Here is a 17,805-nt window from a genome sequence, read left to right on the forward strand (position 1 = left end):
GATAATAAGAAGAATACAATGATATAAATAATATAAACAGAGAAATAAATATAAAAATACGATAGATAAATAACATATAAATAAAAGAATATAAATAATTAAAATAATTAAATGTGATTCATCAAATAATCTATTTCATTAATATTTCATACAAAATGAATACAAATGATCATAAAATATAAACATAAATATTTACAGATTGTATATTTATCATATTTTTTATTTATTTTATTTTTTTTATTTTAGGAGTAAAATACAATAAAGTGGAAAATTCTATGGATGCAAATTTTTTTGCATCTTTTTTCTTTTTTGTAAATTATTTAGATGCATTTTTTCTTTGCTAATTTTCGTACCCCTTGTAATTAATGTCATATTAATAAATTTCATAAATACAACAAAAATAAAACAATTTGAAATAATTGTGTTAATGTGATATTGTTAAATGTAATGTTAATAACATGAATTTATATAATGAAAATAATAACTCAACAAAAAATAATAAAATTGAAGTATTTTCTACATATAATTCAAATAAGAATGTTTCACTATTATTTCTTTTTTCAAAGAATTTAAATAAAATGAAAATAATGTGTATTTTCAAATGATGTATTGTTGTATTATCAATAATAGGCATGTTATTGTTAATAAAGAATATACTAACTTAATTTCAAAAGAGTTGAATCAATTAAAACAATTTATGTTCAAATACATGATAATAAATAATATTTATACTGTTATTTGATGGTTGAAAGTTGAGATAATTATTTTAAGTAATAGTTAAACAAAAAAAACAAAGAAAATATATATCATTCAAATATTAATTGATGAAGAATTTGAAATTCACAAACAGGTATTAAAATTAGTTCAACGATGGTTATGAAATTACAATTCAACTACTATTAATATTCTTATTAAAACAATAATTGGCAATTAAAAATATTTCTAAAACAATTATTTCTATTATATTAACAATAGATGTGCTTTATGCTACAAGTATTATATTGGAAATGAATTAATGTTAACATACATTTACAAAAAAAGTCAGAATGAATAAATTTGATAGATTGATAGAATGAAGAAAGAAAAGAATGGAAATTGGTAATTAAAGTAATAAATTAAAAGTATTTATCAAATGAATAATTGTAGTTATTGTAACAATAGTCAAAGTAATAATGAAAATATGAATAAAATTGATTATATTTTGAATGAAAAATTAGTTTATGAATAAATAAAAGAAATGAAATAACAGAGAAATAAAAGAGTTAATAACAAGAATAAATGATGAAATAGAAAATAAATAAAAATAATGATATTATAAGTGTCATATATTTATAGTAATATTGTTTATAATAACAGAAAATAAAATAATACAACAAAACATTTTTATTTAAAGAATGAACGATGAAAAAACATGAAAAGATTGATGAAAAGAAACTAAAAGGAAATGAAGGAAATAATGATGAGATTGTATCTGAAAATGATTAATGACAAGAAATAATTCAAAGTAAAGAATAGTAATAATGGAAACAAGAATAAATAAATAATGAAAGAAAGAATAAACAAAAAACTAGAAAAGTGAATTGTTATAAAAATGAATGGAAAAATGAAATGAATTTATTCTTGGTTCTATTTTTATACTCTTCTCTTATTGTTTTACTTGATAAATTTCTGTTCAAAAAAAGATATATTCTATTGAAAATAAAAGAAGGAAAGGACAAATTCTGAATAATAGGAAAGGCAAGTGAATTTAAACAAGACAATGAACTAGAAAGACAAAGATATGAAATTATTATTATTAAATATCTTATTATTATGTTGTCTTGCAGATAAACTTAATGAATTTTCAGCAGATATTGATTATTATGACCTTGGTATTATGTCTCGTGGAAAGAATGCAGGTTCATGGTATCATTCTTATGAACATCAATATGATGTTTTCTATTATTTAGCTATGCAACCATGGAGACATTTTGTATGGACTACTTGTACAACAACTGATGGCAATAAAGAATGTTATAAATATACTATCAATGAAGATCATAATGTAAAGGTTGAAGATATTAATAAAACAGATATTAAACAAGATTTTTGTCAAAAAGAATATGCATATCCAATTGAAAAATATGAAGTTGATTGGGACAATGTTCCAGTTGATGAACAACGAATTGAAAGTGTAGATATTAATGGAAAAACTTGTTTTAAATATGCAGCTAAAAGACCATTGGCTTATGTTTATTTAAATACAAAAATGACATATGCAACAAAAACTGAAGCATATGATGTTTGTAGAATGGATTTCATTGGAGGAAGATCAATTACATTCAGATCATTTAACACAGAGAATAAAGCATTTATTGATCAATATAATACAAACACTACATCAAAATGTCTTCTTAAAGTATATGATAATAATGTTAATACACATCTTGCAATTATCTTTGGTATTACTGATTCTACAGTCATTAAATCACTTCAAGAGAATTTATCTCTTTTAAGTCAACTAAAAACAGTCAAAGGAGTAACACTCTACTATCTTAAAGATGATACTTATTTTACAGTTAATATTACTTTAGATCAATTAAAATATGATACACTTGTCAAATACACAGCAGGAACAGGACAAGTTGATCCACTTATTAATATTGCTAAGAATGATTTAGCTACTAAAGTTGCAGATAAAAGTAAAGATAAAAATGCAAATGATAAAATCAAAAGAGGAACTATGATTGTGTTAATGGATACTGCACTTGGATCAGAATTTAATGCAGAAACAGAATTTGATAGAAAGAATATTTCAGTTCATACTGTTGTTCTTAATAGAAATAAAGACCCAAAGATTACACGTAGTGCATTGAGACTTGTTTCACTTGGACCACATTATCATGAATTTACAGGTAATGATGAAGTTAATGCAACAATCACTGCACTTTTCAAAGGAATTAGAGCTAATTTAACAGAAAGATGTGATAGAGATAAATGTTCAGGATTTTGTGATGCAATGAATAGATGCACATGTCCAATGTGTTGTGAGAATGATTGTTTCTATACATCCTGTGATGTAGAAACAGGATCATGTATTCCATGGCCTAAAGCTAAACCAAAAGCAAAGAAAGAATGTCCAGCAACATGTGTAGGCTCATATGAATGTAAAGATCTTGAAGGATGTGTTGTTACAAAATATAATGACACATGCCAACCAAAAGTGAAATGCATGGTACCATATTGTGATAATGATAAGAATCTAACTGAAGTATGTAAACAAAAAGCTAATTGTGAAGCAGATCAAAAACCAAGTTCTGATGGATATTGTTGGAGTTATACATGTGACCAAACTACTGGTTTTTGTAAGAAAGATAAACGAGGTAAAGAAATGTGTACAGGAAAGACAAATAATTGTCAAGAATATGTTTGTGATTCAGAACAAAGATGTAGTGTTAGAGATAAAGTATGTGTAAAAACATCACCATATATTGAAATGTCATGTTATGTAGCTAAGTGTAATCTCAATACAGGTATGTGTGAGAACAGATTATCATGTGATACATACTCATCATGTGGTGGAGATTCTACAGGATCAGTATGTAAATGTGATTCTACAACTGGTAATAAATGTCAATGTAATAAAGTAAAAAATGGTAATTATTGTAATTCTAAAAACCATGAAATTTGTGATTATACAGGAACAACACCACAATGTAAAGTGTCTAATTGTACAGAAGATCTTGTTAGAGATGGATGTCTTATTAAGAGATGCAATGAAACAAGTAAAACAACATATTGGGAGAATGTTGATTGTTCAAACACTAAGATTGAATTTGCTAAAGATGATAAATCTGAAACTATGTGTAAACAATATTATTCAACTACATGTTTGAATGGAAAATGTGTTGTTCAAGCAGTTGGTGATGTTTCTAATGTAGGATGTGGATATTGTTCAATGGGAACAGATAATATTATTACATATCATGATGATTGTAATTCACGTAAATCACAATGTGGAAACTTTAATGGTAAATGTATTAAAGGCAATGACAATTCTTATTCTTGTGTATTTGAAAAAGATAAAACTTCTTCTAAATCAGATAATGATATTTGTGCTGAATGTTCTAGTTTAACATGTCCAGCTGATACTACATACAGAACATATACATATGACTCAAAAACAGGAACATGTAAAGCAACTGTTCAACCAACACCAGCATGTTCAGTATGTGAAAGTGGTAAATTTGTAGAGAAATGCAAAGATCAAAAATTAGAACGTAAAGTCACTTTAGAAGATGGAAAAGAATATAAATACAATATTCCAAAAGATTGTGTCAATGAACAATGCATTCCAAGAACATACATAGATTGTTTAGGTAATGATGATAACTTTAAATCTATTTATAACTTCTATTTACCATGTCAAGCATATGTTACAGCTACCTATCATTACAGTTCATTATTCAATTTAACTAGTTATAAACTTCACTTACCACAAAGTGAAGAATTTATGAAAGAGGCAGACAAAGAAGCATATTGTACATACGAAATAACAACAAGAGAATGTAAAACATGTTCATTAATTGAAACTAGAGAAAAAGTCCAAGAAGTTGATTTGTGTGCAGAAGAGACTAAGAATGGAGGAGTTCCATTCAAATGTAAGAATAACAATTGCATTATTGATCCTAACTTTGATTGTCAACCTATTGAATGTAAGATTCAAGAGATTGTTATTACAGAAAAAGATGGAATAAAAACAACAACATGTAAAAATACCACAAAAACAACATGTGACACTAACAATAAGAGAATAGAAGATGCACGTAAAGCATTCATTGAAGGAAAAGAAGGAATTGAGCAAGTAGAATGTGCAAGTACTGTTTGTCAAAATGATAATAGTTGTCCAATTATTACTGATGTAGAAAAATGTAATCAAAACACAGAAGTAGATTATGGATGTAAAGCAATGACAGGAGAATGTGATGGTACTACATATCTTTGTAAATTTGTACAACTTACTGATGATCCATCATTAGATAGTGAACATTTTAGAACTAAATCAGGAGTTGAACTTAACAATGCATGTTTGAAATATAAATGTGTTGAGAGTAAAGGAAGTGATGGAAAAATCACACATAAATGGGAAATTGATACAGAACGATCAAATGCTAATCCAAAACCAAGAAATCCATGCGAAACCGCAACATGTAATCAAACAACTGGAGAAACTATTTACACAAAGAAAACATGTACTGTTTCAGAAGAATTCCCAACAATCACACCAAATCAAGGAAGATGTTTCTATTGTCAATGTTCATATCTTGACGGTTCATCAGTTCTTACTATGTATGGAGAAACAGATAAAGAATATTATGATCTTGATGCATGTGGTAATTGTCGTGTTTGGAATCAGACAGATAGAACACAACAACTTAATAATCACACCGAGTGTATTCTCGCAGGAGAAATTAATAATGTTGGAGCTATTGCAGCGGCAACTACTGTGGCTGTAGTTGTAGTTGCAGTCGTAGTTGCATTAATTGTTGTTTCTATTGGATTATTTAAGACTTATCAACTTGTTTCATCAGCTATGAAGAATGCCATTACAATAACTAATGAAAATGCAGAATATGTTGGAGCAGATAATGAAGCAACTAATGCAGCAACATTCAATGGATAAGAACAATAATTAAGAGAATTGAATAACATTTTATGTTTTTAGATTAAAAATAAAAAGAAGAATAAATTGAGTGATAAACAATGAATAAAATAAATAAAAATAAACAAGAATAAAGTGAACATCATTTTTATTTTCATATTTTAACAACACTTTAATCAAATAAGAATTAATAAGTTATTTGTAGATATTCAGAAATTATATAATCTATTCTTTTATTCTTTTCATTTTAATTATTCTATGTTTTAATTCTATTTGATATTTCAAATTATACAGACTTTCTATCAATTTATTCATTTCTATTTATCTTTCTATTCTATCATTTAAATGTCATTTATTTCATATTGGTAGTTGTTTTGTATTTCATTGTATTTATCACATCAATGTTAAAAATAACAGAAAATTAGAAAAAATAAATTAATTCTTATGAATTATTGAACAATAGTATATTTTGTTTATCACATATTTTCATTTAAATTCTATTGTAATAACAAATAATAGTTCTGAGAGTCTATTAAATGAACAAACAATATTCCTTATTGGTTATTTACATATTCTATTGAATTGACAACATAATTATTATTCATTGATATTAGACATTATATCACATTCATATAATATCATTATAATGATATGGTGTTTATTTGTAAAAAACAATAAAAAAATCATTGAAATATTATACAATTAAAATGATATAACAAAGATGTTTTATGAAAATATTATTATTTTAATCATTTTATTTATTGTTATTAAATTAAAAATAATAACCATTAGTTATTTTATTTCAATTATTATCTTATTTAATTTTCATAACTTTTAATTCAGTTATTTCTTCTTGATATTCATTGTTGCTGTTTCTACTTAATAACATATCATTACATTCTACTTCATTAAATATGTTATGAATATCACCAACAATGTTGAATCTGTTATTAGAAAATTGTACTGAATCTCCAATACTATTAGTGACTGTTATCAACAATTCATCATTCTCATTATTCCCAAATACAATTTCAATATCATTTGCTCTTTTACTTACTTTTGGAATATATTCTTTCATTCCATTTCTTCTTATAATGAATAAAGCAGACTCATAACAAACATAAGTCTGTTCATTAAGTGATTTAACAGAATGAAAGAATATACCAAATACATTTGCTTGTTTAGTAACACAAAATATACCAAAATCTTTTTGTCCAAAAAGTTGTTCGTATGTATTTCTTGTTGAATTTTCTATATTACAATATTGGAGATGTGGAAATTTTATACGATAACCTTTTAGAGTATCTAAGAATAATTTAACCACTTTACCACAAAATACATCAACAAACTTTTCATTTGTTTTTGCAACTAAAATACAATCTTTTCTTTTTTCTTTTTTCTTTGTCATTCCATCAGTGTTTGCATTGTAACTAATAGTTAATTCATTTAACTCTTTACAATGTTCTAAATAACTTTCTTTTATTTTGCAAGTCTCACTTTGTGAAATACCTTTTGGATAACAAAGAAGCTGAACCTCTTCTTTGATTTTATTTTGAATTTCTCTTCTTTTGTTTTCAATTTCTGTTATTGTTTGAGTATTTTCTTCAATATGAATATCAGGTACTACAGATATATCTCTTGGTATTTCATCATTTTGTTCTGGAAGATGTTCTGGTTGAGGATTATCAAAGCCAACAAGAAATGATGAAGATGAGTCTGCCATAGTTAATAATTCACAACTGAATATTAAGATATTAATAATGAATAGTGACGTCACTACTTTTTTAAATGACGCTTATATTTATTTGGTTAATTTTTATTTGTGGAAAATGTTATGTTATTTGATTTTAAAAGAAAGAAAAATGCTGAAAATAAGAAATAATTATTTTATTTTATTTTAATCACTGAAATATTATTTCATCTTCTTTTATTTTAAGAATGATGATAAATAATTAATGAAATGAAAATATTGAGAATAATATCATTTGTTTGTTATTTTATTTCATTTTATATTTACAGTATTTTTCTATTGAATAGAACCACTTCATTCTTTTATATGAAAGTTTTTGATATGTTTAAGAAAAGACTTGAAAATAAAAATTAATCTATTTAATATTTAATAGATCATATGTTAAAATCATATTATTAATTATAAATTAACTATAATAAATAATAAACTTGAATATAAAAATATCATTTTATAACAGAAAACAATACAAATAATTAGAATTATATCATCATTATAAAACATTACGTGATAAAATAATTCACCAAATAGAAGAATGGACAAATAGAAAAGTATTCAATATACTATTTGATTCAGATATTGATGATTGGAATAGAAATACATCAGTATTTGGAGAAAGAATAAAAAATAAAAAACATATAATAATTATTATTGAAGATGAAGAAGGAAATAAATTTGGAGGATATGTTAATGAGAAAATTGATGAAGATGATGATTTTATAAATGATTCAAAATCATTTTTATTTTCATTAGAATCAAATGGAAGAATGAAAAGAATGAAGAAATTTGATATTAAAGAACAACAATGTGCATTTTATTTACATAATCAAACAGATGAGTATTTGTTTGAATTTGGATTTGGTGATATTTGTGTTTATAAAGAAAATAATAAAACACTATCATATTGTCAACAAGATTCATTTTCATATAAAGGAATATCAAATGCACTTTGTGGAAAAGAATATCCAAATCATTTCATACCAAAACGAATCATAATAATTGAAATGAAATGATTCAAACTTGATTAATTGAAAATAAAGAATTTAATTATTTATTTAGAATTTAATATAGTTTTTTTTTCTATTTCATGATTATATAAGAATATCTAATACATTTCAATAACTTGAGAAGTTTCTTATTGTTCTACAATATCTCTTTAATATTCAAAATGCTTGTTTTATTATTTCAACAACTTCTGTTCATTTATTCTATAGTATTTCCATTATTAAGTCATTCAACAATCCCAATGTCTCAGATTAAGTATAATATTTTTATACAAAAAAAATATTGTTTTAAATTTCTTCATTCCTTTCTCTTAGTATATTTTATTGACTCTTTTTGTCTATAAATGTAATATTCCTCTTTTTATTTTACTTGTTATATTTTTTTTCAATTCTTTAATGTGTAATATTATTCCTTTATTTCATTATTATTTTATTTAATACTTTACATACAACAATCAGTTATAAAATAATAATTGATGATAATAAATTTTAATGAAAATTATTCAGTTAATTTCAATATTATATTTGTTATGGTTATATTAAATATTTTATATCTGTTATATTTCTTTTAATAATTTAACAATAAGTTATAATAATTTATTTTATTTTCATCATCAAAAATAAACATCATTAAGTTTATATATTTTCTTATTGTTATTTATTGTTTCTAAATTTATTTTCTTACTTTAGAATTTAATTATTTCCTTCATTTATTCAATTAAATTTATTTCAAATTCCATTTATTTTTGTTTGTTTTAGTTATTCATGACTATTTTCAATTCTTTTTTATTTTCTATATAAATATTAGGTGTTTTTGTTTCTGTTATATACATTCATGAATTTCTTTTTTATTTTTTTAACTAATCTTCACATTTAAATATCAAAATTCTTCTTTATTATATTTATATATCTTCTTATTTTATTCATCATCAAGAATGATTGCGTTAACTTTCTGTTGTTATAGAATGTTATCAATTAATACTTTTACTTCGTTTATGTTTCACCTACTTTCTGGAGAGTATTTCTTCAATGTTTTACAATAATATTTTAAATGAACTTTATATTATTCTTCATTATTCTAAGTTGTGTTTAATGAGAGAAATAGAAGCTAAAAAAATGAAATGATGAAAAGAATGTCTTATGAAAAAAATAAAAAATTTCTTTTCAATAAACTAAAAATTCAAAAATTAGATTAAATGGAAAGAAAGAAGGAAGGAGTTCCATGTATTTTGAAAAGAAAGCAAGGAACTTTGGTGCTTGAAATTGAAAATTATGGAGTTGTGAATATTTCAGATAAAAAATATTTACAAAGTATTTGTGGATTAAAAAAAAAAAGGAAAGAAAAACACCATAAACATTCCCATAACATAACAGAAAAAAAAGAACAAAAGAAAGAAGAGAAGGAAGTTAATGAAAAAAAAGAAGAAAATCCAAAAGAAATTAATGAAAAAAAAGAAGAAAGTCCAAAAGAAAATAATAAGAAGATTGAAACAATAAAAGAAGTAGAAACAATTAATGAACAAGAAGACATCCCTATTGTTATAGAAACAAATAGAAATGAACAAGTTGGAAATGACTTGGAGGTCAATCAAGAAATTCTTGAAACAAAAGAAGAAAAAAAAGAAGAACCAAAAGAACAAAACCACAAAGAAGAAAAGAAAAAGAAAGGAAAACCAATTCCAAGAGATCCAAATAAACCAGTTCGTGCTAAGCCAAATACAAAAGCAGATAAAAAAATCCAATTTGAAATTGGAGATACATTACCAGAAGAAACTTTACCTCAAGATGAAGAAGATGAAGAGGAACGAGTTAATTATGTTGCACAAAGAGGAATGTTAACAAATGGAACAAATGACATTGAATTAGATAGAGAAATTGCTAAAGGTTATCTTTATGTTAATACAGGAAAATTAAAAGAAGCAATAGCACATTTTGATCAATTATTAAAAAATCATCCAAATGTACTTGCAGGATATCTTGGAAGAGGAAGTGCTAAAGCAATGTTAGGAGATCTTCAAAAAGCATTAACTGATTTTAATCTTGCTGTAAAGAAAGATAGTAAATGTGGAGATGCTTATAAAAGAAGAGGACAAGTTAAATTAGCTCTTGGTCAAACACAAAGTGCATTAGAAGATTTTAATAAAGCAATAGAATTAACACCAGAAGAAGGTGATTGTTATAGACAAAGAGGGTCTGCATATCATGCATTAGGTATTTTTGATAAAGCAGCAGAAGATATTAAAAAAAGTATAAAACTAATACCAGGTGATGCAACTCTTTTAAATGAATTAGCATTATGTTATAATGGAATGGGACTTGTTGATGAATCAATTAATACATATACAAGAGCAATTAATACTAAAGAAGATTATGTTGAACCATATATTCATTTAGGACAATTATATAGGGATATTGGATGTTATGTTCGTGCAAAACAATTATTGGAAAAAGCAATGAAACTAGCACCAACAAATCATTTATCATATTATGTTATGGCTAATGTATTAGCATCTGCAGGAAGACATAAAGAAGCTTTACCATTACTTAGTAGGTCATTATCAATATGTCCACCAGAAAGAACAGGAGATATTCATAGATTAAATGCAACAGCATGTTTAGCATTAGGAATGAATAGAAGTTGTTTAAAGTCAGCAAAGTTAGGATATGAAGCTAAAGACAATGCATCATGGTATTTTGGAGAAATAGCAAAATATCAAGCAATGATGATAGATAAACCATTTTTAGAATATGACTTAGAATGGTTCCCACCACAATGGAAAGTTAATTTTGCTAAACGACTTCCAATTGGTAATGTTAAAAAATATCCCCCTGGAAATGTTCCTCTTCAAATTACCACTGAAGATATTGACACTAAAACAACTGTAAAACAAGAATTAGTTAAAGAGCTTTTAATTCCAGCTATAAAAGTTGGTGATAAAATGCAATATAATGAACTTGGATTTGGTAAAAATGGAAGACAATATTTGGCATGTGGCTTAGGTGCTATTTGTATTGCTCAACTTCTTCAAACAAAACAAATGGGATGGAGGGAAATTGCTGAAATTTTAGTTAAATTTAGACAAGTGGCTGAACCTGCTGATGGAGCTATTTGGATTGATAAACTTCCAAGACAACAATTTGAAGAAGGTTTTGGATCAAACACAACATTAAAGACAGCTCAAACAAGAGTTGCCCGTTATTGGCCAATGTTTCCACGTACTTTTGGATTATTTAAGAAATTATTTGAAGAAGAAAGTGGAGCTTCTAAAGAAAAGAAACAACTTGTTGCAAAAGCAGAGACTGTTGATGAAGTTCAAAAAGTGTTAAAGAGAGATAATTTCTTTATGACAACAATTTGTAGAAATGAAGAAGGAACAAGATTAGAAGGTACTTGGTTATTGATTGAGAAAGTTGAATTAGGAAGTATGTTTTCTATCAAAACACCATGTACTCCTAAAAGGTATAAAATATTTGATGTTGAATTGAAAAAAGCTCTTGATAAATATTATACTGTTCAACACTCTAATGACCAAGACAAAATCTTGGATGCAGTTCTTCGATTTTGTTATTTATGGTTTAATTTTATGCCTTTGACTAGAGGAACTGCTGGGTGTGGTATGTATTGGATGTTTGGACTATTACTTAGTGCTGGATTTAAACAAGTTGGAGTTATTCCTAAAGGATTTCAATGTGATTGGGAAGCTTTATTAACAGATAACCAGAATGATTATATTACAAAAATGAAGTCGTGGATAAAGTTAGAGAAGTGTTCAGTCAGTGAAATGCCAAATGTCCTTAATTCTTTACCTCGTTTAAGAGATATGTTAATGGCGTTAAATATTTCTCCATTACTTGTTCCATTAAGTTAAATTGAAAAGGATGTTTGATTTACATAACATTTTTCTTTATTTTTGTCAACTATAATTATTGAAAATAAAAAAATTTATTATTTTAAGAAGTGATATTCTTCATAAATATTATATTTTCTACTATTTTAATTTATTATTTTAATTATTTATTTTAGTATATTTTATTGTTAATTAAATGAAAAATAATTGTATTTGATTGTTATTATCAATTTATTCATTTCTAATGTTTCTTCATAATTCATTTGTCATATCAGGCATTTATTTTTCTCATATGATATACGTCTCATGAAAGATAAACTGTTAAAATAAAGAAGTATCAAATAATTAATAAATCAAACAAGAAAAAATCAGAGAATCAACAAATATAATAATATTATATTCATTAACCAATAAATAGATAAAACTAATGAATAAGATAACGGTACTATTGAAATTATTGAATAAATTCATTTAAAAATATTAATTTTATTCTCTTAAATGGAAGAAATATATAAACAAAAAAATATTGAAATGTTGAAATGTTATATATTGTGTTAGTGTTAATTTGAATAATAATTTCCATAATTAACCTATTTATATCAATTCAAAATAACTAATTTAAAATTTGCATCTAGCATTAATTTCAAGCAAGTAATATCATGATATAAATAATAATTTAATCAAATAGTATCAATTAATTGAAGAAAATTTAAAAAAACATTTGATAGATTTTTATGTTATTTTAATAATCATAATAGTGTTGTATTTTATGATACAACAAAATATTTATATTTATTGAAAAATGTTAATTATTTTAATTCATTTATTGTTACTGCTACTATCTATTTAAATGAAATAGATCTCAACTATTATAACTCCTTATCAACAAACAACTGTATTATTAGAAATAATTTTCTTTAATAAAATATATACATATCCTATTCAGTTGTTAAAATATGAATATACAAATTAAATAATATTTAATGCCAATAGAAAGAGCCATTAATTAATACAATTTATACCTAATAAAACCATAAATTCGATAAGGTTCAATTTACATGAAAATACAAAAAGGCAAAAATTTAGTAAACACAACACATAAATATGTTTTTAAATTACAGGAAAATAATAATGAACTAATATGACTCTTACTTATAATATCATTTCTTAATTTTCTGAAATTTAACTTTATAAAAATAAGACAATTCTTTAATGAAATTAAAAGTTGATCATTTTATACTGTTATCGATTTGTCTTTAAATTAAAAATTACTAATTTTATAAACTTTCACATTCTTTCATTCTTCCAAAATAACACTATTCTATTGATTGATTCTCAGTATTTCCAAGACATAAAACAGTAGAATTAATACATGTAATAGTAATAAGACAAAGAAGATACTTAACCAAATTTAAGCTATGAAAAATATTTTTAATAAAAATTTGTTTGAAACACACAAAGAAATGGAAAACATTTAACTCAATGAATGATAATTTCAGAGAATGGAGTTTAATACTATTTTTAATCAATTTTAATTAAAGAGATTTTCTTGTATGGTTTAATGATAAAGACAAATAAGAATAAAATAAATGAAATTTAAAAGACGAAAGATAAAAATAAGAATAATGTCTAATACTAAAAAAAAGAATGAATGATGCTAATTGGAAGAGAAAAATCAATAAATTATTTAATTTGAGTAATAGAATTATAAAAATCACGAATGGTATTATTAAACGAGTTGAACCTATTACTATTTGATATAAAACAAAATAAAATAACATTAACATCTTCGTCATTTTCCCATAAATAAACTTTATTAAAATGTAATTTTATTTTATTAATTAAATTTTTTCGTTGTTCATCATTTCTTGCAACTATATTATAAATAATCCCACCATTTACATCTTTAATTTTTAATTTCATCTTTTCAATCATTGACTCTTCAATAAATTTAGGATGTGGTGCTGCAATATCATTTTCATTTCTTACTTTGCAATCAACATCAATAATAATATAATCTGTTTTTATTTTATCAATATATTCAATTCCATCACAAACACATCGTTCTATCTCTTCTCCCGTGTTAAAACATTTAATTCCTGCTTCATTAACAACTTCATCAATTTCAACACTAAAAACATGTGTATTTTTACACCAATGTTTAATTCCACTTGCTAAAATATGAACACCACCACCAATAATAGTAATGTCTTTAATATTTTCTCCCACTTCATTAAATATTCCATAAACAATTCCTTTAAAATATGGAACTTCTTTAATACTTTCTACAATATCAATTTTTTTATTAATACTAATTCCTTCAGATTGAACTAAACTTCTTTCTCCTTCAAAAATAAGTTTTCTTGAATATTTTCCTTCACCTTCCTCTTTCCATGTTTCTTCAACCCAAAGTTTTCCATTAATTTTACTTTTTCCTTCAAACAATAATTCTCTTTTTCCTATTCCTGTTTCATCTGTCATTACTTGAATATCTCCTTTATATCCTTTATATTTTAGTATATTGCCTATTTCTTTAACTTCTTGATAAATTTCTTCTATGTCATTAACTCTGCGATGATAATCTATAGAAACTAGAATTGTTCTTTTATATCCTAATTCTTCTGATACTTCAAATTTACCTTTTCGTGTTGAAAAAAACCATTCACTTTCTTTTCCTTGTTGAATGACATAAACAACAACCCCATCTTTCATTTCTATATTATCAATAACATCACAGTTATACATTTCAACTTTTGTTATTTTATTAATAAGAGAAAGATTAATAATTTCTTTGTCATGAATAGTATTAAGTTGGTTTAGTTGCAAACAATTTATTTGAACTTCCATTATTTTTCTTAGTATTATATTTTTTATTATTTATTATGAAATTAATAAGAATTAAATTAAATATTTAATTAATTAAAGTATCAAGTGTTGAAAGAATTGATTTAAGTTGAAGAAGTTGATCATGTAATTCTCTAACCATATAAAAGTGTGTTGTTTTAATATTGTTAATTCTTTTTTCTATGTCTTTAATTATTTCAATAATAGTAGCTTTATTACTTTTTGTTATTTCTACTTTTTTGTTAATATCTTCATAAATTAAATGTAATTGAGAAGTGTCTAATTCAAATTGGTTAATTTCTTTATCTACTTTTTCTTTCATTTTATTTCTTTCTTCCTCTTTTATTGCTTGTTCTTTTTCTTCTTTTTTTGTTTTATCTTCTAAGTCTTTATATTTATCCTCTTTGTGTTTAATTTCTTCACTTCGTTCTTTTTTTTCTTTGTTTATTCTTTCAATTTCTTCTTCTTTCCTTTTAATTTGTTCTATTCCTTCTTTAACAATTTGAATATTTGACCTCCAAACAACACATGATTGTTTGAGTGCATTATATCTCGTGATTTGATTTTCTTTCTTTTCTTTTTCTTTTTCAGTGTTATTAATTTCCTCTTTAAGTCTTTTAATTCTTTCTTCTTGTACTTTAATTTCTTCTATATTTTCTTGAATTTTTTTACTTCGTTCATTATATTCTTTCTCTTTCTTAATGCAGTCTTCTTTAATCCTTTTGTCTTTTTCTTTCTGTTCTATTTTTTCTATTATATTATTAATTTCTTCTTTTATCTCTTTTATTTCTTCTTTAATTTCTTCTCCTTTTTTCTTTTCTTCTTCTTTTATTCTTTCATGTCTTTCTATCTCTGGTTGATCCCCTTCTTTTCGTTTAATTAACTCTTCCTTTTCTTTTCTTTTTCTTTTATACTCCCCTTCTTTCTCTTCTACTTCTTTTCTTTTTTCTTTATATTCTTCTATTATTTCTTCTTTTCTTTTTCCATACTCTTTGTGCTTTTCAAGATACTCCATAATGCTCTCACACATCTTAAGAAATCGTTGTTTTTCCACAAACCCAATATCATTAATAATGTCAAAATCTTCGTACCCTAGTTTCCCCATTACTTCTCCTAATTCTTTAATGTAAATTAATTTGGGTAATGAAATTGGACATGCTCCTTCAAGCATTCGGTTTCTTTCTCGCTTTTTAATTTGCATAGTTTCTCCCATTAATACATTAAATACTCGTCGTGCTATCGTTGGGGTTGGTTTTGCAAAGTCTAAGTCTTTGAATTTTGTGTCAAAATTACTGTTAAAAAACATTGCTATTTGTCTTGATGTGTGACTCATTTTTCTCTTTCTTTTTGTTTTATTTAGTTCTTATCTTTTCTTCTTCACCTTGTTCATCTCTGTTTTGGATTTTCACTATTTATTCATCGTTCTTGCCTACATGTCTTCCTCTTCTCTATGACTCTCTTTAATTCATTGTGTAAACATATTGAAGTTGTCTGAAACTAAAAAATGGAAAGACGTGGTGATGACAGCCAATTTGATAAAGTTTCTGGAGAGTAGAGTGACAATGGTTGATGCTTTGCAAAAGCTATGAAGAAAAGTGAAGTTATGAAGAAGTACAGAATTAAAGAGTAAGAAAAACTTACAGTTAAATGAATATTATAAGAAATGAAGAGAAGAAATATAAAAGAGTCAAAGAAGTAATAAGAAACAATAACAATAATAAACAGAGAATAATATACTAGAAGATTAAAAATGGATTGGTTATAAGAATAATTAAGAAAATAATCTTTTGAAATTCAACTTAACATAAGTTATTTCAATGTCATAAATAAACAATATGAAATAAAAGAAATATAAAAAAGAATATTATATGATAAGTTAGTTTATAAGTAATATATACAAATTTAATAAACAAGTATGAGAAAGAAATGAATATGAATTATATCAAAGCTAGAAATAAAAGACTAAATGAAATAAACAAACTTATTTTCATATTCTACAGTCTCATTCATATTATTTATTTTGTTTTACTTTCAGAAGGTATTTTCAATACCAACAATTAGTTTTAAAGACAAAGTAAAACAGAAACAATAAATAATTATGATAAATAACTAAAATAAGAAATAAATCTACATGGAATAAATAAAGACAAATAAATAAGAAATAATATAAATACAGTGAACAATGAAATGAATAATAATAATAACGTGGTATGCATATTATATACATTCATAACACATGATTAAATATGAATAACTATAAAAAAGAGATAACAATGGTAAAATAAAATTAGATAATGATGTATTAATACCACTAATTAAATGATCATATTTTATCAGTCGATAATTTAAAAGAATATGAATCTATTAATAATAAAAGAAAATAATAAACTGACTATTTAACATAATTTAAACGGATGATTAATAATAAAGATAATTGAAATGACAAACGCATATTTTTATAATACACTTCAATAGAAAGAAATAAAGAAAATGAAATCAATTATAAAATACAAGAATATATAGAATTGCTGAAACAAAACTTAATTTCATTCATTAAAATAAATGTAATTCTGACATTAATATTTTAACATTTTTTACATGAATGAGTTTAAATTTGATTATATTCTTTATAATACTGTTATTAATTCAAATTAAATTACTTGATGTTAAATAATTGGTAAGAAAAGAGTATAATAACCAATGTAATCCGAGAGAAGCAAT

At 24.2% G+C, this 17,805-nt stretch overlaps 5 protein-coding genes across 5 annotated transcripts; 2 read left to right on the forward strand and 3 right to left on the reverse strand.

The window, feature by feature from the left end:
• Positions 1-1,780: 1,780 nt before the first annotated feature.
• EHI_133900 (galactose-inhibitable lectin 170 kDa subunit, putative) lies at positions 1,781-5,698 on the forward strand (the record flags this gene model as incomplete). Its single annotated transcript, XM_001913658.1, has 1 exon — positions 1,781-5,698. The coding sequence occupies one exon, from the start codon at positions 1,781-1,783 to the stop codon at positions 5,660-5,662; it is 3,882 nt and encodes a 1,293-aa protein (XP_001913693.1). The 3' UTR covers positions 5,663-5,698.
• A 757-nt stretch (positions 5,699-6,455) lies between these two features.
• Positions 6,456-7,364, reverse strand: EHI_133910 (uncharacterized protein; the record flags this gene model as incomplete). The annotated part of the gene is made up of 1 exon (XM_001913659.1): positions 6,456-7,364. The coding sequence occupies one exon, from the start codon at positions 7,362-7,364 to the stop codon at positions 6,456-6,458; it is 909 nt and encodes a 302-aa protein (XP_001913694.1).
• A 2,224-nt stretch (positions 7,365-9,588) lies between these two features.
• Positions 9,589-12,261, forward strand: EHI_133920 (TPR repeat protein; the record flags this gene model as incomplete). The annotated part of the gene is made up of 1 exon (XM_650324.1): positions 9,589-12,261. The coding sequence occupies one exon, from the start codon at positions 9,589-9,591 to the stop codon at positions 12,259-12,261; it is 2,673 nt and encodes an 890-aa protein (XP_655416.1).
• Positions 12,262-13,923: 1,662 nt separating this feature from the next.
• On the reverse strand, positions 13,924-15,087 carry EHI_133930 (uncharacterized protein; the record flags this gene model as incomplete). Its single annotated transcript, XM_650325.1, has 1 exon — positions 13,924-15,087. The coding sequence occupies one exon, from the start codon at positions 15,085-15,087 to the stop codon at positions 13,924-13,926; it is 1,164 nt and encodes a 387-aa protein (XP_655417.1).
• Positions 15,088-15,151: 64 nt separating this feature from the next.
• On the reverse strand, positions 15,152-16,417 carry EHI_133940 (uncharacterized protein; the record flags this gene model as incomplete). The annotated part of the gene is made up of 1 exon (XM_650326.2): positions 15,152-16,417. The coding sequence occupies one exon, from the start codon at positions 16,415-16,417 to the stop codon at positions 15,152-15,154; it is 1,266 nt and encodes a 421-aa protein (XP_655418.2).
• Positions 16,418-17,805: the final 1,388 nt, after the last annotated feature.

The sequence above is a fragment of the Entamoeba histolytica genome, genomic scaffold (genome assembly GCF_000208925.1).
Source record: "Entamoeba histolytica HM-1:IMSS scf_1104750518363 genomic scaffold, whole genome shotgun sequence".
In the NCBI taxonomy this organism is placed as follows: domain Eukaryota; phylum Evosea; order Mastigamoebida; family Endamoebidae; genus Entamoeba; species Entamoeba histolytica.